The sequence below is a fragment of the Leopardus geoffroyi genome, chromosome D2 (genome assembly GCF_018350155.1).
Source record: "Leopardus geoffroyi isolate Oge1 chromosome D2, O.geoffroyi_Oge1_pat1.0, whole genome shotgun sequence".
Classification (NCBI taxonomy): Eukaryota; Metazoa; Chordata; class Mammalia; order Carnivora; family Felidae; genus Leopardus; species Leopardus geoffroyi.
Window position 1 is genome coordinate 56,320,761 of NC_059334.1, and position 15,068 is coordinate 56,335,828.

Sequence of the window (15,068 nt, forward strand, 5' to 3'; positions counted from 1 at the left end):
CCTGTAATATGTGACCTGTGTGTCCGGCTTCTTTCACTTGGATTTCTATTTCCTGCAATGAAATGACCCGTAGGACAAGCCATATGGGAATGGAGTCCCCAGCTCTCACCTCATTGTCCCCCTCCATCCCGCTGCTCACACTGAGGAGGCTCCGAGTGCTGGATCGGTTACTCGCGCTGCCTGAAGGGTGCAAACAAAATTAGCTGGGCTGTGGATTCTCTCAGGCTAAAATAAAATGCAGAACTCTAGCACATACCTTAATTTTAATGGTAGAAGCAATACATAAACTGTGAATATGGGATCTTCAAAATGCTACCATCTTACACCATTTTATTACAGTTTAGTTTTTTTCTTTCAGCATAAAATGAAATGGTTCACCTTTTTATTACCTATTTATTTATTTATTATTTATTTTTCTGTATAGCTACCATTTACTGAGAGCTTATCACACGTTACATGCTTTAAAAACACAATTACAAAGGGGCGCCTGAGGGGCTCAGTCAGCTAAGTGTCCACCTTTGACTCGGGTCATGATCTCGCATCCATGTGTTCAAGCCCCGTATCGGGCTTATGCTTTCCATTCTGTTTTCCGTTTTCACCTCAAGGTAAAACACACACGTAAAAGCACTGAAATTAATCTGAACCCGAAATAAATGCTTTGCATTTGTCTTGTTACATTTCCCCTCCTCTCCACACCGGAATGCACTGCCCTCACCCTGAAACGATCTATATCACTTCTCTCCTCCACGACACATCCGAGAGACTGCCACCTGCCTCACGTTTCCTCAGCCACCTGTGATCACTGGGAAAATCTCTCCCCTTTTTGAACTTGTCAGAATTCTCTAAAATTCCTCAAGAGGGTTTTGAATACACATTACCACCCCCATTATTTAAGAGAAGTTTTCTCCTCTGCCCTGTCTAGACTTTCCCTGTGGTCGGTCGTGAGACAGGCTTTGGGTCTGTTTCAACAGGTAGTGGTGGCAGGAATGTTGAACCGAGAGAAGAACAGGGCCTACTCCCACCTTTCCTTCCCTGGCCAGGTGACCTTGCATAAAACCCTTTCCTTCTCTGGATCATAAATACCCCATCTATAAAGTCAGAAGGGAGACTCGTGCAGGGTTGCTGACCTAAGTCCATGGACGGGAAAAATTGTATGTCTATGTATGTACATATACACGTGCATTTTTCTGGGAAGCACATCCAGAGCACACATCAGATTCTCAAACGGGTTTGTGATGCAGAAAAGATTAACCCCTGGGTTTAGATGACCTTCCTGGGGGCTCTCTGCCTGACATTTAAGGAGACACGAGTTCTAAAATTCAGCCAAGTCTCCTACTCTTTCATGGCTCTCCTAGCTGTTTTGATAACACTAAAATGTATGAAAGAAAAGAAACTCCATCTATTCTGCTTGTGAAGCCGGTGTATCCGAAGTCAGCTAACACCGCCCTGGATACGGAAACAAAGCCCCCCACCTCCTGCGTGTACCTCAGCGGGTACTGTCTGTTGCAATCAGACTCTATCAAGCTCTCAAGCCCAAATGTCTTCCACATTTCCTAACTAGATCCTCAACTCATCTATAAAGTTGGAATTCTCAAATTTGAGTCCATCGTTTTCTAATGTTTCTGACTTCATGCTCTTTCCTTCCCCTTACCACGGTCGAGGAAGCAGAAAGAATAGTCTGGGCCCTGGATCCAGACTGCCTGAGCTCAAATCCTGACACCACGACTTATTAGCTATCTTACCTAGGGCAAGGCACTAAGACTCCAGTTTCCTTCTCAGTAAATACAGGTCGTAGTGCCTATCCTATAGAGTTACTGTGAGAATTAAATCTGAGAATCTATAGAAGAGGCTTAGCATACAGTAAACGATCAATAAATGTGTACTGGTATTATTACTAGGTTTTTCTATTTGTAAAAGGAACAGTGTAATAAGGTAGTATGCAATCTGGCTTCAGGGGATATTAAAGGATCTTTGGCCCTCTAAGAAAAGGCAAACTTCACAGGCTAAATGTTCCCCATGTCTTACACCTCCAGACCCAAATCAGGCTCCAGCTGGGATCTGCTGGGCTCACAACAGAGACTGTTCTCAAAGCTCCAAGGCCCCAGCTGGAGTGCAGATGTGAAGACACCGCCCCCCCCCCACACCCCCTACCCCTTGCTCACTTGCGGTGCTGGAGGTACTGTCTGTTTTCCAGTCTCCTCGCCGTAGCTCTGTCCTTGGGGGGAAGACGCTTTTCCTAGGGCCACTCTCATAGACTCCAAACTCCACTTTCCCTGGCAGGTGCTGTGAGTGCCGAATTGGGACCGTGATCTCCAAGTCTAGAATTAGAAGAAAGAGGGAAAATCTTCAAGGCACCAGACTACAGCCCACCAAACTGCTCAGGCTGCTCCCGCTCCACCTGCATCCCCGGCCTGAACCTGGCAGGGAGAGGAGGGAAGGGGAGGGGAAGAGAGATGGGTAGGAGCGGGGAGGGGGCTCTGCTCAACTCAGCACTGAAACTCTACAGACTCCTGTGTAGCCATCGGTGGGTGACAGACGAGAGGGACGGAGGCACAGATGCTCCACGTCAGGCAGACAGCCTGAGATCAGGGAAAGGTCTGGGGCTCTGCCACTCCCCTGCTCTGGGACTTGAGTCAGCCAGTCAACCTCTCTGCATTACTTCCCTTTCACATGGCAGACTCGCGAGTGCTGTTCATCCTAATAACTGGTTATCCTGTGCACCAAGTGGGGTTCCACAAGCTTCCCAACACCCATGGAATAAATACTATTATCTTCATTCCCAACAGAAACTATTACAGAGAAGTGAAGTAGCATGCCCCCGGCACACAGCTGGCAAGTGAGACAGCTGGGATTTGAACCCAGGCTCGGGAGTCCAGGCGCTTAACCACTACTCATACTGCCCCTGAATCCCTCAATAAATGATGGATGCTGGGTGCATGGTCTGTAACTGACAGAAGCGACCCAGACTGGTAATGAAAGGAGGTCCATCAGCCCCATGAAAGATTTTGTGACTTGCAAGGCTGATCAGTGGTTTTGGACACCACAGACTTAAGGAATGATGCCTTTGCCCTGTGCAGCATTAAACTGGTCTCTTTCCTGACTTAGCCCTGCCCAGTAGTTGGGTCTTTAGTCCTCCCTAGATTTCCATCCCCGGGGTTCCTGAGCAGAAAACAACCCCTGCTGACAAGCAGAACAAAATATCTGTGGGTGTCCATACCCACTTTCTCCCCAGGGAAGTGTGAACACCAGGTGAGCTCCTGACACAGGGCTCCCTTGATGCCTGGAACATTCCCAAGCCCAGGGGCAGGGCCTCTGGAAGAGGTGAAAGTTCCGTGTACTGTTGGGCCACGTGCTCTCATCTTAACAGCACCACTTCCTCCTCCGACTCTCCTCTTCTATGGGGTGGGTGTGGCGAGAAGTTCAGGGAGTCCAGGACCAGAGGTGGCTCCGGAGGCTTGCCAAAGCCAGAGTCCGCTGAGAAGGGCGAATGGGTAAACCACAACAGGAGGAAAGAAGTTCAAGGGCAGGGTAGACCGAGTGTATGGTAAGCACACAGAAGATGTTAAAGTTGGACTGGGTGGCTCAGTTGGCTAAGCATCTGACTCTTGGTTTCAGCTCAGGTCATGGTCTCACGGTTCATGGATTTGAGCCCTGCATCAGGCTCTGTTCTGACAGCATGGAGCCTGCTTGGGATTTTCTCTCCTTCTCCCTCTGCCCCTCGCTGGCTTGCTCACTTTCTCTCTCTCTCAAAATAAATAAGCTTAAAAAAAAAGGTTGGACTGTGGTTTACTAGATGCCACAAGTGCCTCACACTAGAGACTGGCTCCAAGGGCAGTGTTTGGTCCTAGTATTAAACCACCTTTCTGGGTCCCTGTGTAGCACAGACCTTTCTCACACCCTCAGGCTCTCCTAGTGACAACTGAGCAGTGCAAGCAGCTACCCGAGCCCGCAACTACTTGGGCAGAGACCAGCCTCACCTGCATGTGGGCGTGGGCCCACAGTTGGTCTCAGAGCCCAAACAGGTGTAATGCTTTTGTTTTCCCCCTCAGCTTTGACCTAGTTTTTTTTTTTTTTTTTTTAAACAACACTCTTTTAAAGGGAGGTTCCTGTCTGCTTAACTCACTTCAGTGAGTCAATTTTCTACCCTCAACTGGTTCTATGAGGAAGGAAAATAAAATACACAGGAAAAAAAATTGGGAGTCAAAAGTTCAAAAAATCAAGTAGAGTGAGTCTACAAAATCCTGATATTCTTGGAAGAAAGGAACAATGCTGGGAATACTAATCGTCATTAGATGGCACAGTACTTTTCCCAAAGCGTGTCCACGTGGGTCATTATACCTCCTTTGAACTTCCTTCCTTCTCCATGAAGTTGATTAGTCAGGTAAAACCATGGATGAGGAAACTGAGGCATAGAGTGGTTAAAGTCTTGGATCACAAAGTGATTCAGTGACGAAGTGGGGATTGGGACCCAGGTTTCCTGGCACCCTGCCTGCTCCTTTCTGTCCTGCCCCAGACTAGCCCCAGACACACCCAGAACACAAATATTGACTGCCTTCTGTTAGAGTGTTCTACAAGTCATGGGCTACACCAGCTCCTCTGACTTCCTACACTATCAATGTTCTGAACCATCCCAGCAAGAACAAAACTGGTCCCCGAAGCTGAAGACCAGTGAGTTATTATGAACAGAATCTTACTTTTTAATTACCCTTGGTGTTGTAACCCAAATTAAAGCAAAATAACCACCGTTTCTCTTTTCTAAGGCAAGTGAGATTTCTAAATAAATAGAGTCAAGCCCTTATGTTTAGAATGGGCTTCATTCCTAGAAAAGGTCCTTTAAACAGAGATGCCATTTGTCAACCCTAATTTTCCTACAGATTGATGTTACTCTGTATCAATGGGTTCCAAATGCTTTTTCTTTTTCTTTTCTTTTCCTTTTTTTGGAAGCAGAGTTCTTTCCTCTGTTGAAAACAGAAGCTCAATGTGGAAAACAGATTTTTTTTTTTTAAAGGAGCTGCGATGGTCAAAGAGTAGGTTGCCCTAAACACTGTCCCAATCTGAATCTACCTCCCCTGCTTTCCCCTACCCACCCTCCCCAAGTGCCAAACCTCTACTCCCACAAGCACACGTACAGCAGCACTGAGGCTACTCAGTGTGAAATGGGTAATTACAGGTTAGTACGTCATTAAATATACAATCGAGTTTTATGGAGTTAAATAATATGCTATATTTAGTCAACCATAAAGATGCCCACTCTTCGGAAGATGCTCTGATGCCCTTGGGCCTCACTATGTAGCACAGGGCCCCACTCCCAGACTACCTGAGGCTTTCTCTGGTAACTGGTTTACAAGCACCCTTCCTCCAACAGGCCTCACCCAGACATGGGAGCTGGGGAAGAAATGGTCAGCTCTCTGGCCCCTCGGGAGGGATCACTCTTCCATAGTGTTCTCCACTGACCGCCAGAGTCTCCAGGGACATAAAGTTCCATCTCCACAGTGGTGACTGTACTTTGCTGGCCACTTTTCCTTCCCTCTCTCACCTCCCCACTCCCACTGTGTCCCTGGGATCATGTCCCACATCAGCTACTTGCTCTCAAATCTTTCTTGGGGAAGAAAAAATTCCAGAAATGGATCGTGGTAATGGTTGCATGATATTGTGGATGTATTTAACGCCACTCGGTTGTACATTCAGGTCCAATGATAAATTTTATGTTATGTGTATTTTACCACAATAAAAAACAAAACTGGCGGTGTCTGGGTGGCTCAGTCAGTTAAGCATCTGACTCTTGATTTTGGCTCAGGTCATGATCTTACAGCTCATAAGTTCAAGCCCCGCATCAGGCTCTGTGCTGACAGGGCAGAACCTGCTTGGGATTCTCTGGCTCCCTCTCTCTCTGCCCCTCCCCAACTCGTGCTCTCTCTCTCTCTCTCTCTCAAAAAATAAAGAAATAAACATTAGGAAAAATGTCCTGGGGCTGATGAGTAGAACTTTCTCTCTATGATGGTCCCCAGGCATTCTTGTTTCATGTCAGATTATATATAATTTAATCTTTTGATAGTTATGACATTAAAGCTCCTAATGTAAAAAGTAAAAACACTGGGGTGCCTGGGTGGCTCAGTCAGTTAAGTGGCTGACTCTTCATTTCAGCTCACGATATGATCTTGTGGTTCATGAGTTTGAGCCCTGCAGTGCAGAGCCTGCTTGGGATTCTCTCTCTCTCCCTCTCTCTGCTCCTCCCCATTCATTCTCTCTCCCTCTCTCTTTCTCTCTCAAAATAAAAAAAAAAAAAAAAAGGAAAAGTACTTAACATTCCCCCCCATAAAATTCCTAGTCAGAGGGCCTGCTTCTGAAGAGTAGAGGGTAAGGGTAGGGAGGGCATTTAACTATGCTCCTTTGAAAAAATGTAGACATTGACCACTCCAGTGCAGAGCATAAACACTGGTGGGTATCACTTGTCCAGAGTCTGATTAGCTTTAGGTGAACTTTGGAAAACATTTCTAAACCCAGGATTTCAGCTCTGGATCCTGGATGGCAAGTCCCAGCCCAGCACATGCACCCTGGGTGGTCCTGCCCGAGAGGTCACCAGCTGCTGTATGGGTGGTTTTTAAAGTGCTTCCATGTGCCAGGCACTGTGCTAGGTCCTAGCCAGAACTTAACCGGTTCAATCCTTACAGCAACCCTAATAGGGTAGGCACTTTTATTTGTGTCACTTTGCAGATGAGGACTGAGGCTCAGTTGGGTGACTTATCTTGTCCGTGGTTCCCAGCTAGTTAGGGGTGAGCAGTGGCTAGGAACTTGACCTCAACCCTGACGGCCTCAGGGCCGATGCCTGTACCCCTTTACTCCTCAACATGTGTATGTCTTGCTTCAATATCTCCATTGATTGGATGGTAAAGTTGTCATGACACCCAGTGGGTTCAATTCTGGAGCCCAGCTGCCCAGCACTCATGACTCCAACACAGCAACACTGTGGCCTTCAAACACCTCATGTACTACCAAATCACAACTTTTTTGAGGCTGCCTATGTGTAAAAGCGTGAAATGTTTCATTTAATCAAGGCTTCTATCTTTGGGTTCATGTGCTCTAGTTTTAAAAAGCACCTCATCCCTTTTACCACCTAGAACCTATTGTCTGACCCTAAGATGACCATGCAGATCTTGAACCAGATTTTTTGCCTTCTCTCCTTTCCCCTCCCTTCAGCCAGGAGGGCAGACAAGTGTGAGCTTAGGTAGTGAAAGCATACATTTAAAATCTAGTCACCTAAGCAGATACCTGCCCTTCTGCCATGGTTATCACCTCTTTATGCCTCTTTTCCCAAACAGTCAAAATCATTAATATTCACTAAGCTAGTACCATATGCAAAACACTGTGCTAGAGATTGTAGGGCAGGCTCTAGCTGGGAAAATCAGACCTACACAAATAAAAGACTAATTCATAAGTTACTAGATGGTGAAGATCAGGCCTTATGGGTCTCTGTATCTGGCAAAGAGCCTGGTGCTCAATTAAGTATTCATAGAGTGAATGAATGATGTTACCAAAAATTTTCCTGAAATCGACCATTCCAACGGAGATTTCTTGAGCCCAATCAATGTACTGTCTTACATGCGGGGGATTCAGCAGAGCACAAAACATACAAACTTTTGCCCCCATGGAGCTTGCAATAGGAGGCAGTGGGAGGATGGGCCAGAAAATATGGAACAGAAACATAAGATAATTCCAGTGTGTGTGATGTGAAAAGAAGGTAAGCAAAGCTACTCTGGAGAGAACACAGAGAAGGCCTCTCTGAGGAGGAGAATTTACAGCCAAACTCTGAAGGATGAAAGGACAAGTCGGTAAAGATGTGTGAAAAAGTGGAGGGGGGACAAGTGCCAAGGCCCTGGGGAGGGCTGCTCTTGATTTGTTAGAGCAACAAAAGGGAGTCCTTTGGTACTAGAGCTCGGGGTTGAGGGGGAAAGTAAAGGTGAGCTCAGAGGTCAGAGGTGAGACCACGTAGGGACTCTCAGACCACAATGAGGAGTGTGATTTTACTCTGGGTAGGACAAGAGCCCCTGAGGGTTTTGAGCAACTGACTGGCACCATCTGATTTCTTATTTTTAAAAGGTGATTGGCTGCACTTTGGAGGATTAACTGTAGGGAAGTAAGACTGGACACAGGGAGACAATGGGAGAGGCTCTTGCATTCATCCAGGAAGAGATGATGTTGGCTTGCCTGCAGCTGTGGCATGGGAGATGGTCAGAAATGATCAGATCTAAGATGCATTTTGGAGGCAGAACCTTGGGGAATTGCTGATGGTTTGAATAAAGGAATGAAGTCATAGCAGTCAGAGGCAGCAAAAGAGAAGTGCCAGATGAATGGGAGGGATAGTGGTTCTATAAATGCTCAAATGAGGAAGGGGTACAATGGCCTTGAGTGGTCCAGGAAGGCCTCACTGAGCAGGGGCTGATGGGCTGGGTCTTGTAGTCCTGTAGTTTTCATGCAAGTGAGAAAGAACAGGCATGAGCAAGGGGCCTATGGCAGGAAGATGTCCTTTTTAAAGACTGGGGTGTTACCAGCTTGACCAAGGTCATGAGAAGTCAGGCTCTTGGTGGCAGCTGGAGACAGACTATGGACGTCATGCACAAGCTTAGTCCTTTATTTAATGGGGCTCTACTCAAGATTGCAGAGCCTCTGAAAGCCTTTTATTGTCAGCTCCACTTAATAAACCCTGGCCAAAATAAATCACAGAGACCCACCATGCCAGAGGCTTTCGGTGGGAATATGCAACGTAGGCAAATGCCTATCAACGCTCAAGGGTAGTGGTGCCGAGAAGCCTGGTCCTCAGTGTAAACACTGCAATGCATGGCCTTGCTATTGGACGGCCACTACACATGGCAGGAGCTCTGCTATACCTGGAGTCCTGGCTTCTGAATCATTGTATGGTATAGACACCAATGACACAGTTCCCTGCTTCAGTGAAAAACAGATACTATGTGAATGAGATTTTCTCCTTTCTCTGCTCAAAAAACATGTCTTCCTGGGGCACCTGGGTGGCTCAGTCGTTTGAGCATCCAACTCTTGATTTCTGCTCAGGTCATGATCCCAGGGTCGTGGGATCAAGCCCCATGTCAGGCTCAGCATGGAATGTGGAGCCTACTTAGGATTCTCTCTGTCTCTGTCTCTTTCTCTGTCTCTCTCTCTCTCTCTGCCTCTCTTCCCCCCCATTTCTCCCTCTCTACCTTGAAAACTAACAAACAAAAGCAAAAACAAAAACAAAACAAAAAACATGTCTTCCTAAATGCTAAGGGGAGAGTCAGATGCTTGGGGAGAAAGTTTGATCATCCTCTTTGAGTGAGAGGATGAAGGGATGCAGAGGTCAGTCCATTCATTCATTTGCTAACAAGTCTTCTGTGCCAGGTACTAGGTATGCAGAATAAACAAGACAAAGTCATTGTCCCCAAGAACCTCACAGATCTGGGGGACCCAGATCTGTAAACAGGGTGACAGGCACCGGGCAAGCTCTCTGCCCATTCAGGCCACAGCAGAAAGGAGGGTGAGGAACAACAGATCACAGCAGTATCCCACAGTGCGGCACCCCCAAGGAGCTACGTACCTGCCTGCTTTCCTGATTTTTGCTTCTCTCTCTGTCTTCGGGTGATGCTATCTCTTAGCCGTTTAAGATTTTCCTGGAAAAGATTTAGTTCATTTTAAAAGTAGATACCAGAAATATACCCTCTGGACATTAGAGTTTCTTTCTGATTTTATGCTGTTTGCACGATGTATCACATTGCAAAAACATGCAAATGAGGTTGAATCCATTTGCAATCAGCCCCCAGAGAAGTTCAAGTACTCTTAGAAGTTGTGCCTGAGAAGAAGACATCTTTCCCACAACAACAAAGCGTCTCCCCTCCCCTCTGTTCCTAGCTCCTTCCCAGCCTTAGAACTCACTGCCCTCCTCCTTGTGCGTTCCTTTAGCCAAGCCAGTCTCTTACATGCTAACAAACACTCCGTGCACACTGCCTCTGACATTATTTTCATACCATTCCTCTGACCGTGAGGGACAAGGATTCCTCTCCATGAATCTGTTCTAGGTCTGGGTCAAGGTTCACCTTCTCTGTTAAATCTCCCCCCAGTGCTCCAGTCCTTAGTGACCACAGGTGCCATCTGGCACTGAGCTATGCTGCCTTGCCCAGCGCATTTGTGTGTGCGTGTGGGTTTGAATATGTGTGTATGTTGTCTCTTCAGAGGTACTGTGCCCTCTCAAAGGGAAAGACACCAGGTTTACACCTTTCTGAAACTGTGAAGTCTGGTCTATTGCAGTCATTCAACAAATGTTGAATAGACACATGAGAGACAAATTTTGTTGCTATTTAATTTATTTTTAAAATTGTTTAAAGTTTATTTTTATTTATTCTTGAAAGAGAGATAGAGAGCAAGTAGGGGAGGGGCAGAGGGAGAGGGAGACAGAATCCTAAGCAGACTCTGTGCTGTCAGCCGTGAGATCATGACCTGAGATCATGAACTGTGAGACCACGACCTGAGCGAAAACCAAGAGTCAGATGCTTAGCCAACTGAGCCACCCAGGCGCCCCTGTTGCTATTTTAGTCAATAACAACTACCTCAAAAGTGTGTGAACATTCTAGAGAAAGTGCTCCAGGGACTAACATCCAGACATCTGGAAGGTCCCATGAGGGAGCTACGGGAGGCTGGACTGGGAGGGGTGTTTGGGTTGTGACCATAGGTGAGACAGAGCTGGGTCCAGGAAGCACCAGGGGAACACTGGAAGGTATGGGCTGGCTACAGCTTTAAGGTCTGACAGAGTGTGGGCAGAAGGAGTTGGCAGAAAAGAGACCCACCTGGAAACTAATGCTAGGTTAGATGAAGGTGACAGAAGCTGGCATGGGGGGGAATGGAAAGAAAGGAGCAGATGCAAGAGGAAGAATGTCACAGAACAAGACCAGGCATGACATGCAGCTCACTGGGTACAGGGAGTGAGGAAGAAGAGCCTAAGAGATGTCTGTCTAGCCTCACTGTCTGGAAGATAACAGTGCAGTGAACAGAAGCAGGGAGCCGGGGAAAGGAAGCAGCCTCAAGGTACAGTTTGTTGCCGGACATGAGGCAAGTCTTAGGCACCTCAGAGGGACACACCCAGCTGGTGGCTGGAAAGGTGGAATGAGAAAGGAGACACGGACTCAAGAGTCACCTGCACAGAGAAAAACATAACGGGAGCCTGGGCAGTGCCCACTCATGGGAGGAGAAGTGAAGGAGACACAGAGGTGGACAGTGGCATAGAGGAAAAGGAAAATGGGGCAGCCCCAGGAATGGTCTTCATGCCCACCGGTCGCTGGACGGGGGATGCTCTAGAAGTACCAAGAGGCTCTCAGAGCACAGAGTAGTGTCAGCTCCCATGGATCCCATGGATTCTCTGCCATGTCAAATATGAACCCCAGTTGTCTGCCACACCCAAGAGTTCCGGGTAAGCTTATGCGACCAGGAGAAGCCTCTTGGATGCAGACAGAGACAGACAGCTAACATTTGTTATACATTTATTGGGTGCCAGGCATGCCAAGTCCTTTACATGGTTTACATTGTCCAGTGTTCTCCCTTCACATGTGAGATGGGAAACGGACACACAGAGAGGCCAAGGTCATCCAGCCCCAAGCGACAGAATGAGGATGTGACTCAGACTGCCTGGCCCTAGGGTCCTGGCTGCTCTTAATACTGTGCTATGTGGACACGTGACCTGGCTGGGAGAAAGAAAACCATTGTTTGCCCAGGGCCAGGCTGTCCCAGCAGGACTGCAGCCCTCTGGGGCTCCTGAATGCGGAGGACCCTGGGTTCCCATACTCAGCACTAAAGAGTGCCTTCCCAGCCATCAGATCCCCAGGAGGAGGGAGGCAGTCCACCAGAGTGGATGACCCTGTTTTAGGGAGCACTAACAAGGCAGAAAGTATAGTTAAGGGAGCACAGGCTTGGTGCGAGAAAGGGCTCATTTGAATCTGACTCTGCCTCTCCGCCCCTCTGAGCCTCAGCGTTCTGTAAAATGGGAACGGTGATACTTCTCTCGCATGCATGCTGTGAGTGCAGAAGAGGTCAGGTCCATCCAACACACTGCTGCACAGCTGGACAATTACTGCCTGATGGCTCATTTCCCCACTTGTCGCCACCGACTCCCCCTCTAAGAAGACATGACTCCCATCTCAGTGTTAGGTGGTGCTGCTCCCCACCCCACCCCCTCGCCCCCAGCAGCAGGTGTGTCAGGTCCTCCGAGGACAGACGTTAGAACACACACCTTCTGGGGAGTACTGTGGAGAGGTGAAGAGAAAAAGCAACGACTCTGTTCCTACCTTTCCCTCCACTTACTAGGTGAGTGATCTGGACATGTCTCCTAACACCCTAAGCTCAACATCCTCTTTTTTTTTTTAATTTATTTTTTTAAATTTTATTTATTTATTTATTTGTTTGTTTGTTTGTTTGTTTATTTATTTATTTTTTGAGACAGAGAGTGTGAGTGGGGCAGGGGCAGAGAGAAGGGGACAAAGGATCTGAAGCAGGCTCCATGCTTACAGCAGAGAGCAGCCTGATGTGGGGCTGTGAGATCATGACTGGACTCGAAGGCAAACATTTAACTGACTGGGCCACCAACGCACCCCATCAACATCATCTTTTTAATATGAAGGAGTTGGACCAGGGATATGCTTCCTAAGGTCAAGTTTGAGTTCTCCGCATCACTTTAAATTACATATGAAGTACATGTATGGAGTTATAGATTTTTATATATAAATAGCAAGAGTCTCCTCTGACGGCCCAGTCCTCCGATCACCGTCTCTGAGTGGCCACCCTTCGGATGGCCATGGGGTGGCCTTTCCTCACCTTTGCCTCTGCATTGGTACACATGCGTATAGAAATACAGTTTGTATGTGAGTGTGCTTTAACTTGCATGGTTTCATGTCTGAGACTTGTTTTGTTCTCTTAATCATATTTCTTGGAAACTGTCCAAGTTCTCTGAGTTCAAAAGTGTGATTGTTCTGTGGGAGTTTTGGCACTAGGAGTAAAAAGAGGGACTCAGAAAAGAAAAAAGCTGGAAAGCAAAAGTATAGGGCCATATGCAGAGGGAAGTGGCAGCTGAAGAATCAGGGTTTACAGTCATGTCTTTGTTCCTGATCTCTAGCCTCATGACAACCAGCAAAGCCATCCAGCTCTTGGCCAAGGAGCCGTGTGGTTACAGACTACAGGTGACAGATATACATACACATCGATCCACAATGACACTCAAAAACCCAGTATCAGACCTGGCTCCAGGTGCTCAGTTATAGGACCCTGCCCTCCACTTTGTCCAATGGAGAAACAGACATGAAACAGACCATACAGAGCCGATTACCTGCTGGAAGCGGAAGGACTCGGACCGCTTCTTCTGGTTGAGCTGCCACTCTTTGAAGTGGAGCACAGCCTCATCCACATTGACGATGCCCAGCTTCACCTGCTCCTGGAGGGTAATCAGCTGCCGCTGGCCTGGTGTTTTCATCCCAGCAAAAGGGTCATATATACTTGACTGGGGCCTGTCCCTCCACGGTCTGACGAGAGGCTCTGGAAAGGATGGCAAAACTCAGTGTGATAGCTCCCCAACTGGGGAGGGCAGGCAGAGGAGGGGGGTTAATGTGGCTGGTCATGGGCTCAAGAGGACGTGTCTCAAAAGAAAAATTACATGTGGAACTAAGAAGGGAGACATATGACATGGAATCAGAGAGAGGGAAGCAGCTAATAATTCCAAAGCCTGTTACACTAAAGTAGACAAGGCCACAACATCTTAGGAAAGCATTTTATGAATAGCATCCACTGGAATCAACAGAATCCCTCAAGCCTGAATTACTGAGAAGCCATTGACCAGCATTTCTCAACTTAAGACACCACTGATGTCTTAGACTGGATAGTTCATCTTCGTTGGGGATAGGGGGTTGCCTCATACACTGTAGGATGTTTAGCCTCATCCCTGACCACTATCCACTAGATGCCAATAGCATCCCCTACCTCAGCTGGACAACCAAAAACATCCCAGATATTGCCAAGTATCCTCTGGGAGGACTGGAGAAATCACCTCCAGTCAAGAACCACTATATTAGACTAAAATCCCCTCCCAGAAAAGAATATACAGAAAATTCTAGGCAGGCTGCTTCTCCCAACACACTCCATCCCTCCCTATCCCCCCTGCCTCTGAGCACCATGGGCACAATGGCTGTGGACCCAGGTCATGAAATGCCCAAGAATACTGGAATGCCAATGGAACCACGATCTAGCTCCAATGTCACCAGGTATACATTAAGGACTGGGTCCCAACTAGCTTTCGTTGGGTTGTTCCTGTGCCAACTTCTCCTCCACATTATGAATTTGTGGTTCTCTGCTCTGGAGATTCTAAGGAAATAAGAAGGCAACCCCTCTCTTTCTCCAGGCTGTGACTCCACTAAATTCTGTGGAGAACAAGCTACTTGCAGAGGTGATGCAGTCACTGGGGGCTTGTGAGGACTTGAAATTTTACTGCTCATTTCATGGAGATCTATCTTAGATTCTAAATTTCTCCAACAGGACCCCATTTGAGCACCGTGACTTAGAGAGAAAGCAAGATGGACAAAGAGAGATGACTTCAAAGTTTATCTGTCATTCTTAACACCCATTCACTCATCTGTCTACACACACCCAAAATGCTTTCTTCCAGATTTGCCTTCTTCAAGGCTCTCTTTAATTCTGTTGGAAGAGGGATTTTGGGGGGAAAGCAAAACGCATAAGCCATCAAAGCCTCTCTCCTACTACCTAAATCCTTGGAATGCCTTCAAATGTTTAGATGGTGTCATGTCTCCTTTTCTTTTCAATTTTTTTAAAAAGTTTATTTATTTATTTTGAGAGAGAGAGAGACAGAGAGAGAAATCAGGGGAGGGGCAGTGAGAGAGTGAGAATCCCAAGCAGGCTCCACACTGTTAGAGCAGAGCCTGATGCAGGGCTCAAACCCACGAACCCTGAGATCATGACGTGAGCTGAGATCAAGAGTCAGAAGCTTAACTGACTGACCCAGCCAGGTGCCCCTCACACCTCCTTTTCAAAAG

General features: G+C 47.2%; 1 protein-coding gene across 2 annotated transcripts in view; it reads right to left on the minus strand.

The window, feature by feature from the left end:
* Positions 1 to 15,068, minus strand: part of PIK3AP1 (phosphoinositide-3-kinase adaptor protein 1) — a 118,675-nt gene that overhangs the window by 10,988 nt on the left and 92,619 nt on the right. For both annotated transcript variants that reach the window (XM_045438391.1, XM_045438392.1), the window contains 4 exons: positions 13,355 to 13,560; positions 9,587 to 9,659; positions 2,163 to 2,318; positions 110 to 180 (listed from right to left, as the gene is read on the minus strand). In XM_045438391.1, coding sequence (XP_045294347.1) covers positions 110 to 180; positions 2,163 to 2,318; positions 9,587 to 9,659; positions 13,355 to 13,560 — 506 coding nt within the window. The remainder of the gene's footprint in view (positions 1 to 109; positions 181 to 2,162; positions 2,319 to 9,586; positions 9,660 to 13,354; positions 13,561 to 15,068) is intronic.